At 49.2% G+C, this 16,410-nt stretch overlaps 3 protein-coding genes across 5 annotated transcripts; 2 read left to right on the plus strand and 1 right to left on the minus strand.

Annotated features, from left to right (window-relative positions):
- Positions 1-749: 749 nt before the first annotated feature.
- Positions 750-4,924, plus strand: LOC6549710 (chromatin assembly factor 1 subunit A). The gene is made up of 3 exons (XM_001977381.3): positions 750-3,086; positions 3,157-3,326; positions 3,389-4,924. Exons 1-3 carry the CDS (start codon positions 923-925, stop codon positions 4,529-4,531), a joined length of 3,477 nt encoding a protein of 1,158 aa, XP_001977417.1. The 5' UTR covers positions 750-922; the 3' UTR covers positions 4,532-4,924.
- Positions 4,925-5,845: 921 nt separating this feature from the next.
- Positions 5,846-15,314, minus strand: LOC6549711 (DENN domain-containing protein Crag). Of its 2 annotated transcripts, XM_001977382.3 has the most exons (14): positions 14,607-15,314; positions 13,478-13,794; positions 12,537-13,083; positions 12,322-12,472; positions 11,988-12,259; positions 11,711-11,924; positions 11,314-11,634; positions 9,761-11,193; positions 9,396-9,698; positions 8,938-9,018; positions 7,609-8,041; positions 7,073-7,543; positions 6,819-7,003; positions 5,846-6,754 (listed from the first exon to the last, which is right to left on the minus strand). In XM_001977382.3, exons 2-14 carry the CDS (start codon positions 13,776-13,778, stop codon positions 6,436-6,438), a joined length of 5,031 nt encoding a protein of 1,676 aa, XP_001977418.1. In that variant the 5' UTR covers positions 13,779-13,794; positions 14,607-15,314; the 3' UTR covers positions 5,846-6,435. The 2 variants fall into 2 exon arrangements, with proteins under 2 accessions (XP_001977418.1, XP_015010842.1); XM_015155356.2 differs by lacking the exon at positions 8,938-9,018 and having other exon boundaries at positions 14,607-15,313.
- A 122-nt stretch (positions 15,315-15,436) lies between these two features.
- LOC6549712 (INO80 complex subunit C) lies at positions 15,437-16,405 on the plus strand. 2 transcript variants are annotated; one of them, XM_026982502.1, is made up of 3 exons: positions 15,446-15,661; positions 15,725-15,947; positions 16,014-16,405. In XM_026982502.1, exons 1-2 carry the CDS (start codon positions 15,529-15,531, stop codon positions 15,922-15,924), a joined length of 333 nt encoding a protein of 110 aa, XP_026838303.1. In that variant the 5' UTR covers positions 15,446-15,528; the 3' UTR covers positions 15,925-15,947; positions 16,014-16,405. The 2 variants fall into 2 exon arrangements, with proteins under 2 accessions (XP_001977419.1, XP_026838303.1); XM_001977383.3 differs by having other exon boundaries at positions 15,437-15,661; positions 15,725-16,405.
- Positions 16,406-16,410: the final 5 nt, after the last annotated feature.

Consider the following 16,410-nt stretch of genomic DNA (forward strand, 5'->3'; position numbering starts at 1 on the left):
GTGAGTGTGGCCGCAAGCGTTTTTCCACTTATCCGGGATTAGCAAAAATGCCACATTAAACTAAGTAAACAATTAGCAGCAGTCGGGGAATATTTGTCAGCTGCATCAAAAGGTAACAATAACTACGAACTCAATTAACCTGATGGCTTGCTTGCACAAATCGAAAAATTTTGGAAGTCGTATTTAGTTGTATTTAATTATTCACATAAAGCTGTCATGGGGTGCACAACAATTAGCACTGAACTTTGGCTTGCATGAGTGATGTTCAATGTCTATTTCAATTTTATGGCTTATGTCAAAGTGCTCACTGTTCTGGTGAAAAGATATAACAAAAGGTATAACAACAGATTCAAAAAAAGGCAATGACTTTAGTATGAGATTTTTCCAACTCTTTTAAGGAATTAAAATAGGAACATATTATTTAAGATCTTTTTATAGAAACAGACTATATGTTAAATATATATTATGTTTTTATTTCTATCACATCTGAATAAGACATTTATTAACGTCAACCAAATTTAGTCCTCACTATTAAACTAAACCATTAAAAAAATCGTTAAATAAAAAGGACACAAGCACATGCCCTTCTCTTATCAGAGTTCCCCACCTTCGTGGCCACAATTTGACTCTCCACCTTGTACCACAACTTAAGTCTCCACTGAAACAATCAAAAGAGCCAAGAAGCAGGATCACTCTTATCAGAGTTTTCCACCACTCGACCGCTTGCCAGAACTGGTGCGATTGGCGGCAATCGATCTATCGATCGCAAGAGCGCATATATTGGCGGCAATACGCGCCCACTACTGTCATCGCTAGTGTGTTTTCAGCGCCTTTTTTTTATTAAGCGAATAACAAGCGAAGATTTGCTGGGAAACAGGAGCTGCAGAAGTAGGACACACAGGCAGACAGAGAGCACAGCAGAATGTCCGCCGGCATTGTGAAGACCCCGATCAGCGGCAGGACGAAGGATGCGGCTGTGTCGGCCAAATCAGCGGAAAAGACGGCCAGCGGTGGCAAGAAGTTAGTGCAGACGCGTCTGCCCTTCAAATTATTAACGCCGGGCGGTGGGCCGGTATCCACATCCTCGTCCTCCTCGTCTCCCGCCACCACTGGCTCCGCCCCCGTCACCGTGATCCAGGATGAGGACGAACCCGCTCCCCGCAAGCGAAAGCTATCATACGACGATGAGTCGCCATCGGAGGGCACTGGCTGCTCTTCGGGGCCACTGCGACGTTCGACCAGCAAGGAGAACCTGGATCTGGCCAGTTCCATAGCCACCAAGAAGGCCAAGACCACGGATTTGCCAGCGGAAGATTTCATCGAACTGGATGACGATGAAGCCGACAAGGAGATGGCGGATCAGAATGGAGTGGTGGAGGCCAAGGCATCCATTGAGGTCAAGTCAAAGCCGAAGAAGCCGGAGGCCAAGAAAGGCTCGCCGGCGCCCATACAAATCAAACTGCCGCTGGTCAACAAACGATCAAAGCGTAGAAAATCCCTGAAGAAATCTGGGGAGTCGTTGGACACTACGGCCACAACTGTTGGCAAGGGGGACAGCGAGTCCAGCGACGATATAGAGATCATCGCCGAAGAACTGAACCCCCAAAAGAGGCCAAAAGTACAAACACCGCTTGAGAAATCGCCAGGAAACAGCGAGAAGCAGGAGGAGGAGGTCAGTCAGAAGAATGGAAAGGACTCAATGAAGCAGGAGGGGCCCCAGAGGACAGGCAAGGAGTCGAAGAAGGAAGAGCCAAAGACCGCAGAGAAAAACATAAAGAACGATCAGGCCACAATAGATATCTTTATGGGAAAGAAAGCGGAAACCAGTAAGAAAGATAAATCCGAAGCCAAGACCGGTAAGGGCAACAAGATGGATCATCCGATTGCACAGGACTCCAAACCAAAAGAAATCCCAAAGAAGGACAAAAAGGAGGAATCGAAACCGGATGAAAAGAGTAAGAACGAAGAGAAGGAAAAAGTAGACGCACCTGCAAATAATCAAAAAGAAGAGCTTGCTGCCGTGAAAAATCAGCAAATGGCAGCCAAGAAAAAAACTTCTGAACCAGAATCGGCGGCCAAGAAGGATTGCAAGAAAGACGAACCATCTACTCACGTTAAGTCGGACAAAGAATCTCCTGGAGCTGCGGAAATCTCGGTGATCCTCTCGACCAGCGAGAACAACAGTTCCAGCAGCGAGCACGAGATGGATGCCGACACGGACACCGCGGCCACAGACAGGACCTCCGCTCAAAAGGAGACTCGCCTGCACAGGAAGAGTCTGCCGGAGGAAACCGGAGCCCCGAAGAGTCTTACGCCCAAACAGCAAAGACTCTTGGAGCGAAGGAAAAAGGCTCGCGAGGAGAAGGAGCAAAAGCTCGCGGAGGAGCGTCGCCTTAAGCAACAGGAGAAGGAGCATCGCGAGCAGCAGAAGAAGCAGGAGCGCGACGAAAAGGAGCAGCAGCGTAAGCTGGAGAAGGATCAAAAGGAGCAGCAGAAGAAGATGGAAAAGGAGGAGAAGGAGCGCAAGCGGCAGGCGGAGGTGGACTCCAAGAACGAGGAAAAGCGCAAGCGCAACGAGGCCAAGGAGGAGGTGCAGCGCAAAAAGGACGAGGAGCGCCGCAAGAAGGAGCAGGAGCGTGAGGAGGCCGAGCAAAAGAAGAAGCGTGCCGCCGAGTCCTTCTCCAAGTTCTTTGTGCCCAAGCAGCCCAAGGGCGGCAGCGGATCCAACAATACATCCTGCCTGGAGCACGAACAAAGCAGCTGCGACAGCTCCAAGGCCAGCAGCCAAACGCTGGCCTTTCGACCATTTCAGATTAAAGACGACATGCTGCTGGCACCCATCGTGCGCAACTCGCTCGGCCAGGAGCAGCGCTCTCAGCTGGATGGTCTTTTCCGGCACCAGGACGAGGAAGAGGACGACGGCGAGGAGGAGGAGGACATCGTCAGGCGGAAACCGCCGAATCGAGCTCATCTATATCTTAGCGAGTTGAGCAGCGGTCGGCGCGAACCACTCAAGATGCGGCGCGATGCCAAGCTCCAGAGACGCACCAAGGATGAGGAGGATGAAGACGAGGTCCAAGTGATAGGTAGGTGCCTTCAAGATATTTGGCAATGAACTGTTATTCACCTGTCGTTATTATTTTACTATTCCTCCAGATTACCTATCCTCTGCAGGACTGCCCATCGAGGTGGAGCAGCCCAAGCAGTTGACTCGAATGAGGGCCAAGTATCTGCAATTTGCCGACAACCGGAGGCCTCCATACTACGGCACCTGGCGCAAAAAGAGCAGCAGCATCTCCGCTCGTCGCCCACTGGCCCAAGATAAGGTATGAATCACTTTCTCTGGCTTAAATATCAGGTCACAGATGTAAATAATCGTGTATCGCAGGTGCTCTTCGACTACGAAGTTGATTCGGATTGCGAGTGGGAGGAGGAGGAACCGGGGGAGTCGCTGAGCGCCAGCGAGGACGAGAAGGAGCGCGAGTCAGAGGAGGAATCCGAAGAGGAGTACAACGAATGGTACGTGCCGCACGGTCATCTCAGCGACGAAGAGCTGCAAAACGACGGCGATGGAATGGAAGACGGACACACGCGGGAGGCGCAGAAGGCCAAACTCCAGGTGCTGCAGCAGGAATTCGCCCAGGAAATGAAGAAGCAGACGAAGAAGATTAAGGCGCGCCTGCTGGGACCCGTGTGGCTGGACGAAAATGGCAACAAGTCGGAGTTATTCCCGGCAATCTTTGCTCACACCATCGACATGTACGCCTGTTGGCACACAGAGCCAATCAGCATGCAACCTCCAACCGAACCGGAGCGCGAGGATCAGACGCCCGAGCAGCTGGCGCCGCTGCAGCTGGATGATCGCCTCATGCAGCAGCTGGTGAGACTTACTCACGGCAATCGCAACTCGAAGATGTTCCTGGTCAACGAGTATTTAGAGTACCTGAAAACCCAGGCGACCCCCGAGTCCAATCAAACGTTGCTGCCTTCAAAGGCTGTGCTGCGCGAGAAAATCGATGAGTTAGCCAGCTGGAAGACCGTGGAGCTGGGCACACCCGAGACTGCTGCCACCAGTGCCAGCAGCGCCAAGAAAAGCAAGAAACCGAAGAAGCGTCTCTGCTGGGTGGTGGCCAACGATATGCTGGAAAAGTTCCAGCTCCCAGATCTCCAGCTCCAGAATCAGTGGAACTACACTTTGACGCCCAAGGTTAGCGAGGGACCCGATGCATCGCAGCACGAGCAGAGTCCGCCAGCGGATGCGGAAGCCGCCGCATCGCCCGCTGTCAACGCGGCTACAAACTCGGCACCAACAACGCCCATCAGTGGACAGGCCCAGGCGGGTCAGGGCGGCAAGAAGCGGGCCACGCTGATCATGTCTGTGCCCAGGGATCAGCCGATTCCATCGGCCACCAAGAACAAGCTGATCAGCCAGTTCCTGCAGCGCCAGAGCGATGCCAGCAAACCCAAGGAGAAGAGGCAGGAGAAGCCTCCGCCCACCATTGTCGATGATGTGGTGATGCTCTCGGATTAGGCCTAAGTTAGACCCCTTAAGGAAACCTCCCCTTCCCGCAACCACTGCCTCTGGTGCTGTGTATCTTTCTGCTAAGCGAGTATTTAAAATATGCAAGCATTTTTTTTTCGTTAGATTCAGTCGTAAGTTGATTTATTTGTAAATGTTGCGATGCACGTTCGACTTGTATGTCCTTCTCAGCCACCCCATCAGGGTTATCCCTGCCCACCCAGCATCCTTCCACTCAATGGTAGAATTGCTAGGAGCTTCGGCGACACCAGCTCCCACAATTAAAATTTGCATTGAACGATGGTTCTTACATATATAGTATATATGCAACAATACACTACCTGATGATCTTTTATTTGAAGGCAATTTTGGGTGCTCATTCAAAATACAGATACAATACATAAATGTATAGTTTCATTTTTATTTCAGTTCCAAATTATTGGCGTTTTCTTGGGGGTAAGTCTGCAAAAAAGTGGAAACAGTGCTTGAAATTATTTTTAAAACTTGTTTGTTTATTTTTTGCCATTTTCGTTACTTGTTTAATTAAATTAATTATTTAATATACATTTAGTTAAGATTCCCGACCAAAAAAATTACTGTGGCTGCATCGTAGAAGTGCGTGTGTTGTGTGTTGAGTGTGGGTGTGTTGTCTTTAAAAACGTGGACGTGAACGTGTATCGTATAATTAGATCTGCAAGAGCTATCCCGTTTACATTTATATACGTTTATCCGATTATCCATTAATTATTGCTATTGTAATCGTTGTTTAATTGTTATCTGCTGTCGATATTACCTAACCGCCCCATTCACCCTTCCCCCGCCCAAAGTTCGCTATGCTAACTAAAAGAGCCGAGCGTTGTGAGGAAATCTCAAGATAAAAAAGTGCTATTACAGGTTATTTTTGAAATAACCGGTTGCTGGAGAGGATGGAGCCGCGCAGGAGGAGAGGGTGGGGGTTCCGCTCTCAATTTATGATTTACAGGATCGCACATATAGCTTTGTATGTACACAAACATGTATCGTTATATTATATATAATAAGGCAAATATGACGAGGGGCAATCAAAAGTGGAGTACTCATCTTGTGGGGCTTTCCTTTCGTGTTTATGGATAGGGTAAGTGCAGTCCGTTTCGGCCGTGTAAGGCCTCGCCTTCTTTGTAAAGTGTAGTGGAAATTTAGCGGTATCAGAAAAGGCAGTCGTTAAAATAGGCGAAATGGTCATAAGTACAAAATATTAGTGGAGAGTTAAACGTAAAATTTCATTTCAAATACACCTATGAAACGCACTGCCTGAACGCATTTATATATTGTCACAGAAACCAGTCATTCGTGTGTGTGTATATTTTTGATTAGGTTTAAACAGCGAAAATCGTTAAGTACTTAAAAGTTAAGATCAAGTCATTTACAAAATCATTTGCATGTTTTCACAATTCAACACATGTCAAGTTGAGGCTTCAGCTTCGGGAAGTTCGTTTAAAAAAATAAAATATTCTGGCTTGCGTACAAGCAAATTGAGGACAATTCTATAGAAGTTCGCCCAAAACGCTTCCTCGCTTGCGAAAACTATTAGTTTGAAGACCTAAGAACACTTCGAATCAAGTATTTTTCGTTTAAAACAATTACATTTTTATAGCCTACTAGGAATAGTTCCAGAATACCGTCCTTTTCTTTTTCATAACGTAAATCAGAGCTCTGATATCTAAGTAAAATTAGTTCATACTTGTCCCATCTATAAAATCGACCCAGCCTAAGGTGTGTGATAAGCGTTTCGTTGTCGTCAAACTTTCCCTTGGTTTCCATTTTGTTATCGAATTATTTGGTCGTCTGGTCATTTAGGCTTCGGCTGCTCCATCATGTGTCCAGTCCACTTCGGCATCGCTTGGAGATGCCCCTCCCTCCAGCTGGGAGCCACTGCGTCAGGGCAGTAGGAGCGGGCGGAAGTAAGCGCGGCAGAAGATCGTCGATGCCGAGGGCGGCAGGTCCTGGTTGCGATAGTACATATTGCACTCGCGCTCCGTCAGCTTGTCAAAGACGGCAGCATACTCGCGATGGAATGTGGCCAGGTCCACGTTGGCCCTTCCGATGGCGGTCAGGGCCAGGAAGAGGATGTCGCGGTAGAACGAGTGGGATCGCTCCACGCCGTTGCTCTTCAGCTTGTGCCGCTCGTTGGCCAAGCGCTTGAGGGGAGTGGCGAAGTCATTGCACCGGATGGCCGAAATGATTTGCTGAACGACACTGAGCGACGCAAAGATATAATCGGTATTAATCGGTAAGTACAATCTTGGCTAGATCCACTCACTTCATGTTGAGCTGCGCCTGGTCGGTGAGCAGCGCCTTGATGAGCGGACTCGTCGGCTGCGTCTCCCTGTACAGCAAGTACATGGGCGGACCACTGGCCTCGGTATGCAGACTCAGGTTGTCCCACAGGCACTGAATGTGCACCGTCTTCAACTTGCTCAGCGGATCAATGTGCTCCTTGTCGCTCTAAGCCGTTGCGAAATCAAAGAAAGACCAGTGCTACATCATCTATAGGAGTAATGTTAAATGACTTACCGGCACGGGCAGACAGAGTTCGGGCAGGTGCGTCTTGCTCTCGATGCGCTCCATCAGCCAGAGCAGGTTCCAGTAGATGATAGGGTGCTCTTCGACGAACTCCGGCTTTATCAGCGCAATGTCGCCCTCCTGGGTGAGTATATTCTCCAGCTCTTTGCGCAGCACCAGCGGATTTAGATACGGCACGGTCAGGCTGGACTTGTGGCTAGTGCCGTTTGTTGTTTGCTCCTTGCCGTCCTGCAGCGGATCCGATGGATCCGACTCCTCCACCTCCTCCGCCTGCCGCTCGATATGTACGCTGAGGAAGGGCACCGTCAGCTTGTTGCAAGCGTGGCAGGTGGTATTCAGGTTGGAGTCCTCCGCCGTCCAGCCGCTCATGATCTCCTCGTCGTAGACGAGCACCGAGCAATTGTGGCACTGCGAGCAGGTCGTCAGCTGGATCAGCACATCGCAGTCACGATCCGCGGCGTTCTGTGGATGTTAAAAGCGCATATGTGGGTGAGGATACATTCAGATTCCAGGCCATCTGTACTCACCTCGCTAGTGAGGCTGTAGAGGTGGTCGGGCAAAGCTGGAAAGGCGTGCATATGAAGGGCGCCCGTGGAGCTGTTCTCGCCGAGCGGCACCAGGTTGTTGTAGCTGGATTTGCGCGACTCGCTGAGCCTGCCCCATGGATCCAGGTCGCTGGAGACGCGACGCAACTTGCCCTCCTCGTGGACGGCGGCATCGTGCTCCTCCTGTTCCGCATTGCCGTGCTGCGAGTGATGATGATGATGGTGGTGCGGATGGTGATGCCCATGATGCAGGCCATGCGGATGGTGTCCATTGTTCGTCTTCGTCGGCGTGGAATTGGCCGATATCACACCCTTAATCTCATCGAACTTCTTGGTCAGCGAATTGGCCGCTGATTTGATGCTGCTCAGGCTGCCCTGGATCAACTCGTTCGACTTCTTGCCCGTCAAGCTGGGACTGGATGGTACAAATATCAGGAATTACTTGGCTGCTTAAAAGCTGCACCTTTTTTATATTACTTTGTACAACGAAACGAGAATGGGGTAAGGCAATTTAGCAGCTGATTTCTCTATTATCAATCAATCACAAGTAATAAAGAAGCATCATACAGTTTGAAATCTTAAGTAAGTCTCAAAACATATGTACGTATCTGCGATCGGGGAAATCAGCTGCTGGTGGTGCTGCTATATATATTATGATGGTGCGGTGCTTGTTCGATTAACTCGAGTTAGTGTGGATGCTTTGCGTGGCTTTAGTCAAACCTTGAATTGCCCGCCACCAACGAAGTTGTTTAAGGGACTTTAAACCATAACCGTAACCGTAACCGTAACCGTAACCGTAACCGTAACCTAAACGCAACCGTAACCAGAACCAAAACCAAAGGCGAAACTCTGTGGAACAGCATTTCGGGGGTGGAACTTATGTGGAACACAAAACGAAAACAAGAGGTTAAGACTCTGTTGTGTGTGTTTTTGTTGTGCCGCTGTGTGTTAACTGCCGCTGTCCACTTGTGCATTGCATATTAGTATGATAGATTTTGATAGCTAATACTGAGAATGATTATAAAGTATAATAGAGTTCAGAAAGTAAGAACAGAAGACATAGAACACCCTGAAAACGGAAACAATACCATACATTTAAGATTTACATTCGAACAATAGGTACAAATTAAAGTAGGACATGTGATTATCTTTACAGCGACCCAAATACCATTTTAGAAACCTCCTTCACCGAGAGAGCCAAAATTGAACAAATCGAATGCCAGGTGAATAGCGTGGAAAGCAGCACAACACACAATTGGGTGTAGTTTTCAGGTATGTTTGTCTAGTTCTCTAAGAAAGGTCTCCACTTACCTTATGCTCGATATATTTTCTATAATATTGGCGGGCAATTTCAAGTCTTTCTTAAGGGACAATCGTGCGGGTGAATAACGTCTAAGATATAATTATATATATATATATATGTAAATAAATCATAAACGAAATGTGGCTCAGAAACAAGTTCGATTTAGAGAGAGGTAGTAGAAGATATACATGGCTTCGCTTCTCCAGTTTTCCAGACCATTTAATTGAATCGAAAGTTCACATTGAATACATACCATTATTGCATGGTTATGTTTTGAACAACAAATGATGCGAAAAGGGGAAAAGCCAAGTGGTTAGGGATAAAAGTTATAAAATAAGGGATAAATAATCCGCTTGATTTTGGTGAGTGGACGGTGGAATGCTTGTGGAATAGTGTGTTCAGATGATTTAAAGGAAGACACAAAATGGGGATCGGGGGAGGAAAGGCTGTGGAACGCCGGAGTTACCCGAACGTGAACTTCAGCGAGGATCCGATGTTGGCCAGGCTGTTGGTCACACCGCTGCTGGCCACCGGCATCGTCTCCGAGCGGTGCATACTCTTCCCGATCTGCGTCGACTCGTCGAAGGTGGCGCTTCTCTGGCCGCGGAACAAGATCGGCTTGTCGCTGTATATGCTGCTGTCGATCTGCGAGTGCGAGTGCTGCTGCTCTTGCTGCACTTGCTGCGTGGGCGCGGCACTGGCGGCGGTCTCCTCCTCGTTGAGAGCACCCAATGGGTCGTTCTGGGTCACGGGCGTGCGTGGCGAGATTCTAAGTAGTGGACGTATAAAGTGTTAATTCGATTGCGATAAGCTTAGTATTCTCAAACTCACTTGGTTGGACTCTGCACCCGCTGACGTGCCCGCTGGGCGGCCACATGCTCGTCGACTTCATCGTCGTCCTCCTCGTCCGCCTCGTAGTCTCCTCCACCGGCGTATTCCAGGTCATCGGTGCCGGCTTCCAATTGCTTTTGTGGCGTGCTCGGCGATCCAGCCGTGTATTCATCGTCGTCCTCATCCTCATCATCGTCATCGCCGCCGCCAATGCTCATGATCTGTTTGCGTGGCTGCTGCTGCTGAAGTGCCTTGGCCAAGATTTCAGTGTCACCGCCATAGGTCGGCGTGTTTGGAGCGCTGCGTTCGCCGGGAATGAGCAACCCAGTGCTGTTGTTGACCGCATCCTCCATTGCCTCGCTGTTGCCGCCCGTCACCGTCTGCCTCACAATGCTGCCCAACTTGTTCCTGAGCCGATCGAAGGCGGCAAAATCGAGGAGTCCATGGCCACCGCCATCGCCGGAGGAGGAAGCCAAACTGGTGCGCGACTGCCCGTCCACCGTTTCCAGGGTGCTGAGGTTCTGGTCCTGGGATGCGCTCAGCGATTTGTTTACCTTGGAGGCGGCCCTTTGTTTGCCAGCCTTTCGGAACTGCGCCGCTCCCAGCACCACGTTTTTGATACGGTTCCAGCGGATCTGGCTGATCGTGGTACTGTCCTGAGGCCACTGGGACTCAAGAACGCAGCGGTTGTAGAAGCCATAGGTCAGCGCATTGGCCTGCACGCCAGAGCGCTTCATCAGGTAGTGCAGGCGGACGGCCAGCACCGGCAGGTTGTGAATACCGCACAGCTGCATCATGATCCTGTAGCAGAACTCGTCGCAGGTGATCTTAAGGCGACTGGCTCGCACCAGGACATCGTAGGCGGCGCGCAGTATCTCCGGCTCCTTGCCGGCGTGCCGCGTATCCAAAACCATCGATGGCAGGATGAGAAAGTAGAGCGAGTAGCAGGTCGCCAACAGGTACTTGGACCACGCCTCCGGATGCTGCTGACAACGGCTAGCCATCTTCTGGGACAGCTTAATCTCGTGTTTGGTTCGCCGGGCAATGGGTGATCCTGGCGAGAGGGAAGCGTTCAGCTGCAGCTGCAGAAATTTCGATAAAGCCGTCTTCTTCGTGCTCTGCAGCAGTTCCGGCTGCAGCGTGAAGTTCTCATAGTTGTAGGCCATTCCACCTCCTCCTCCGCCGCCAGGTTGGGATCCCGCAGGAGTTACGCTGTCCGGCGGAAAAATGTACTTGGTACGCTCGCTGTTCTGTCCCGTGTCCCAGTCCACCAAATGCAGCTGGGCGGGCGTCTCGTCGTAGTTGCCCACCTTCTCCGCACACTCGTCAAAGAAGCTCAGGCCATGATCGCCGTCGGAGACAAAGGAGCGCTCCTCAATGAAGCGGATGAACATCTGGGTCTTCATCATCAGCTCAAAGAATTTTTGGTGCGACTGTTTTGGGGTAGATCACAGTAAGTTGTTGATTACACATTGCATCAAAAGACGTTTATTATAATTAAATGTGACTCATTCCCGACTTACTAAGCAAATAACGATAAACAGTTGTCTTACCTTATCGCGCGATCGCAAAAAGGCCTTCAGCTGAAAGAGGGCACTCGGATCAGTGGCTCCCACCGAGGGTGCCTTGGAAATGGGCACCAGAAAATCTCTGTAACCGCGCAGAATGCTGGCCATAAAAAGCAGAAAGGCCTCCTGGATGCGCTGCTCCAGCACCACCTCTCGTTTTCGCTTCCGAATGTCGCGATCCAAGCTGTTTGTGGAGTCATAGCTTATTGGTTTGGCGTTCTCCAGTTCGGTGAGCGTCTGGCGGAGCAGGCGGGCTGCCCGTTTCGGAAGCAGCTTGGGTGACAAGTGGCGCTGCGACTCGCATAACTGCAAATACAGAAATAAGTGAAATATTTACTCATTAGCAACCCTTTTGCAATACGAAAACTAGCCGCACACGTACGCTTATGTTGTTGGTGTCCAGATCGATGCAGGTGACATCCGTGGGCGGCTCGTACAAGTCAAAGAAGCGCGAGTCCACGCCAATGAGATAAGGCAATGGGGCATGGAGCACCTCCGCCAGGCCCAGCGGACAAAGTGGGATGTAAGGACACTGCCACTTGAACGGGAACAGCAGGGAGACAATGGCCTCGGCCACAGCAGTCAATGTGGCAGGTCTGCGGGAAATAAATCGATATGTAAAATGCGGTAAGAAACTTCGGTAATTGTGTTGCACGTACCTGAGTGAGTGGATGAGTATCTTCTGTTCGGTGAGGGCCAGCAGCAGCACATGCAGACAGTTGTCGGTGCCCAGGTTCTGGAGCAGCATGTGGAAGCCGGCGCCACTTCGCGGTAGCGGGGAATCCTCCGGCTGGGTGAGCAGGATGCGATCGTTGGACTCGCTGGACAGCTGCAGGTGAATGCTGGGCGCCGGAAACGGTACTTCGTCCAGCAGCTGGGTGATGTAGCGCTCCACAGGAATGGGTATATTAACATCGTACAGTACCATCCGCTGCAACGAAAAACCAAAATAAGGATTAGTTTAAATCAAAGTTAAAAAAAGTCTAGACTCACATGGAGGTACTTCAGCCATTTGTCGAAGGTGTCGCCGAAGGGATGGTGCGACAACAGACATATGGCTTTGATCATGTGCAGCGAGTGTTGGGCGCCGAAGTCCTCGTCCCAACCGAGCTGCTCCTTCTGCTCAGCCGACAACTGCGACTCACTGAAAGTATAGTAATTATTATTATTAGTATATATACGTTTTAAAATATTTATTTGCAACCCACTCGTAATCCTCGTAGAAAGTCAACGCCGATCCGTAAACCTTGTAGGTGCCATCGTTCACGGTGAGCACAAAGGTGCTGAACACCGGACTGATGGGTTTCCGCTTCTCGGTGCCGTTGACATGTGGCCAGGCCTCCAGGGAGGCGCCCATTGGCAGGCAGAAGAGCGGCACGCTCGGACACAGATTCAGCGGGAAGTCGGTGTGATCGACGGTGGGGTAGCGCAGCAGGATCTCCGGCTTGTAGCTGATGTGCTTGGGCCGGTACATGGACTTCTTGTAGCACAGGTAGACGTCGCTGCCTACGTAGCCCTTGTTCAGGGTCTTGTAGATCAGGCAGAAGGCGTGTGGAGCCCGCTCACCCTTGCTCTGGACGATGACGCACAGTTCGGTGACTACCAGCTCGTTGCAGGGCATGTCAGCGCGGGCGCGTCGGTACGTGAGGAACGTCTTCGCGGACGAGTTGTTCACATTGGCCACCCTGCCGCCGGGCGTCTCTGCTACGATTTCCGCATCCGACATGATCCGCTCGTGGCCATCGTACAGGACTCCTGCAAAATAGGGAAAGATTAATAAAAACGTCGAGTATGTTTACTTGAAAATAGCAGTAGGCTTTCCTGCAAAAAACCCCTGAATCATATATTGCTTCCTATTCTATACATTTTTTACTTCTGAATTCATTCCTATTCATTCTATAAAAATAAATTTTTTGACTGTGACCGATAATGATACTTTTGATATTTCCAACAGTTTGTCGGCTTTATCACGAGCCGTGTCGAGATTATAACATTTAAATTTACTTTCGGTATCAAGAAATCCAACCAAGTCTTGATTGCTGAAATCTAAAACAAAAAAAGTAGTTCTCCGAAAAAAAACCCAAACGGAAGTAAGACCTTAGATAAATAATTACACAGTAATAAAAGTTTCTGATGGAAATGCACCCACCTATGTCCACCAGAGGCGGGCGATCCTTGCCGCGCCGAAAGTAGATGTAGCAGTCGGTGGTGCGGACCGATCCGTGGTTGAGGTTCGCCTGCAGACCCGTGGGCGTGTGCGTGAGGATCTCGTATCCTTCGGGCACCTCCTCGCCCAGCAGCGGGTAATAGACGCCGATGTCCGTGATCGGTTCGATGGTGGTGGCCGCCCTTAATCTTCCCGAGTCATTGAAGATGTTCTCCTGCAGCAGCTGCGGATGCTCCGGCATTCCGGCCACCACAAAATAGTCGGCGATGCGCTTCTCCTCCATGGCGGCGCCGTTACCGCTGGAAGAGACACCAAAAGACCCCGTTTGAGTAGTTAATTTCTTGGCATGGTGGAACTAGCAGGCCAGATAAGATAAGGTCGGCAGGGGATACCAGTCCTACCCTACCAGTTGGGGTGGCTCCCAATTAATTAATATTTTGTTTGGTTATCATTAGTTAGGGGCAAAGTCGATGGGTCTTCTTCCGTGCGAAAGATTCAGATAAGCGACACAAGTAATCGTGTGGTTCCCTTGCTTATTGCAACGGACATGAGAAAAACATATATAAATCTTTATGAGAAACATAAAAGAACGAATGGTTCACGAGCTGAACTGATATCTTAATTCGACGAGTATTTCATCATTTCCGATCGTATTACCCACAAATAAGAACCGCAAGATATCATGGATATTTTCTGGGTTACCCACTGGAGTACTGGTTGGTGACCCCAAGCGCAGGCTTCACTGTAACTCTCCGCCCGGGCCACCCAATGCTTTTTGTTTACATATTCCGATAAAGTCGGCGTCCGATTGGGATTGCATGCATTAGCTGTCACTCTGATTGGACTTTGTATGCTGGGTACATTTTTATGCTTCGTGCGGCAGCAGCAACAAAAACAACAACAGCAACAAGAACAAATGGTTCTGGGGGAAACAAGTTCCGCTTGATGGTTCAACTTCCTCCACTTCCGTTTTACAGCACAATAACACCAACGCATTTTGTTTGTGTTGATAGCTGATGCGTTGTTTTTGTTTACAGGAGTCCAATTGGCAGGTGTGAGTGAAAGACGTAAGGCAAGGGCGCGGAGAAGGGGTGCTGGGTGGGGAACTTACTGCACTCCCGTTAGTTGTCCTCCAGGGGGGCGGGGACGAAGGGGCGTGGGCAACCTTCAGTTGCTTTTGCTGTTCGCCTTGGACTGCAATTGTCGCTTTTCCTTCGCTTTTCTTCTTCACACTACGTTAATTTCCACACACCAACACACACGGCACACATACGGCACACACACGCACACGCAGTTGGGCTACTTGAGAGTTTTCCTTTACATCATTTTCGCAGTTTTCCTCTTGGACTGCTTAACTGGACCACTAACTTTGACTAAGCCGCGCCAAGTGTGTTGAAATCCACGAATTTAGCCACTTTAAAAGCTACGCAAATACGTGTGGAGTGCAGTGGGCAGAAAAGTAAGGAATAATGTTCGTTTAACTGGCCTGCCAGCCGTGTGCGCGGCTCAGTGTGACTGGCGAAATGTGCCAATCGCTTGTGTGCGCTACTTGGCGAACTATATAATTATCATGCTATACGAACCACACGACTATTATGATCAGATTTACTATTATTAATAACTATTTGGCCTTTGTTTCTGGCCTTATTCAGCGTTGCCAGATGGTACTAGCTTTTGGTCTATCGATACCTGACTGACGATTACTTTGAAAAATTACTTTGACGATTACTTTGTTATCCCCTTACCCGCCAGCTTGAATTCATATTTTCAATGACTACTTTACTATTTCGTTTTTGATCAATTTGAATAGTATAACTACAGAGCCCACTCAAATGAACGCGTATTAATTTACGCGTAGAACAAATTTTGAAAGGTAAGCAGTTACATTTGCTTTCATTTTTGAAATATTTAATGCTTAAACTATCCATATCAAATCGATAACAATACCAGTGGATACGTGCTACTTTCGATAGGTCTACCGTGGCATAAAATATTTCTGGCAATCTCAATTGCGAGATTGAAACGCGTGAAACATGGAACAAAATGCAAAGCCTAAACGCTCCTTTAAGCGTCCATTTGCCTTTCCCAAAAACTGCGTTTACCGTCCGCTGCGCCAGATAAGCAACATGGAGCGTAGCCTCAAGCTGCCCGCCGAACGACCCACCTGTGAGTAACCAATGAATTAAGATTCCCAATGGTATCCATACATATGTGCACTTCACTTTCCAGACTTCACGCTCAATGCACCGCCCTCGTTGGTTCCGGCCAAGAAGTACTCCGATATCAGCGGCCTGCCCGCTCCCTATGCCGATCCGCATACAAAACTTAGGTTCGCCAACGCCGACGAGTACGCGTCCATGCAGCACATGCCCTCGGACATCATCAATGGCTACCTCACAGTGCGCGGCTATACGAGCGCCGTGGGATAGTTCGGTCGATCTATATACTCCAGGTACTCACTGTGTTCCGACCCTGGAGGCCTTGCGATCCGACTACCACTCATAATGGGCAATTACAGCGCTGCTGACCTTACTCTTACTGGCATTGCGTGCGAGGCTGTTGCTTTCAAGTGATTTGATTTGCTTCCTGGCTGGAAAACCGCGTTCAAGGGGAGTTACATCCACAATTACCATATATGCATATGCTACCTAAAAGGAGATAATCTTTGTCAATTAGTTATAGAGATTTGTCGCTAGTTTGACCGCAACAATAGATTAGGTAATTCCAAGGTGAGCTGAAAACCTTGGAGTTTTAAAATTGTCAAAATTAACAAAACAGGTGTAAAGCGCCAAGAAAAAAAAAACATCCTAATGGGAAAAACAAACATTTATACAGCCGATTCGTGCAACTTTGTTGTAGTTTCAATTAAAGACTAACAGATTAATAAAGTGTTAAGTTAACCAGCTATACCACTT

This window comes from Drosophila erecta, unplaced genomic scaffold, assembly GCF_003286155.1.
Source record: "Drosophila erecta strain 14021-0224.00,06,07 unplaced genomic scaffold, DereRS2 tig00000126-arrow-pilon, whole genome shotgun sequence".
NCBI lineage: Eukaryota > Metazoa > Arthropoda > Insecta > Diptera > Drosophilidae > Drosophila > Drosophila erecta.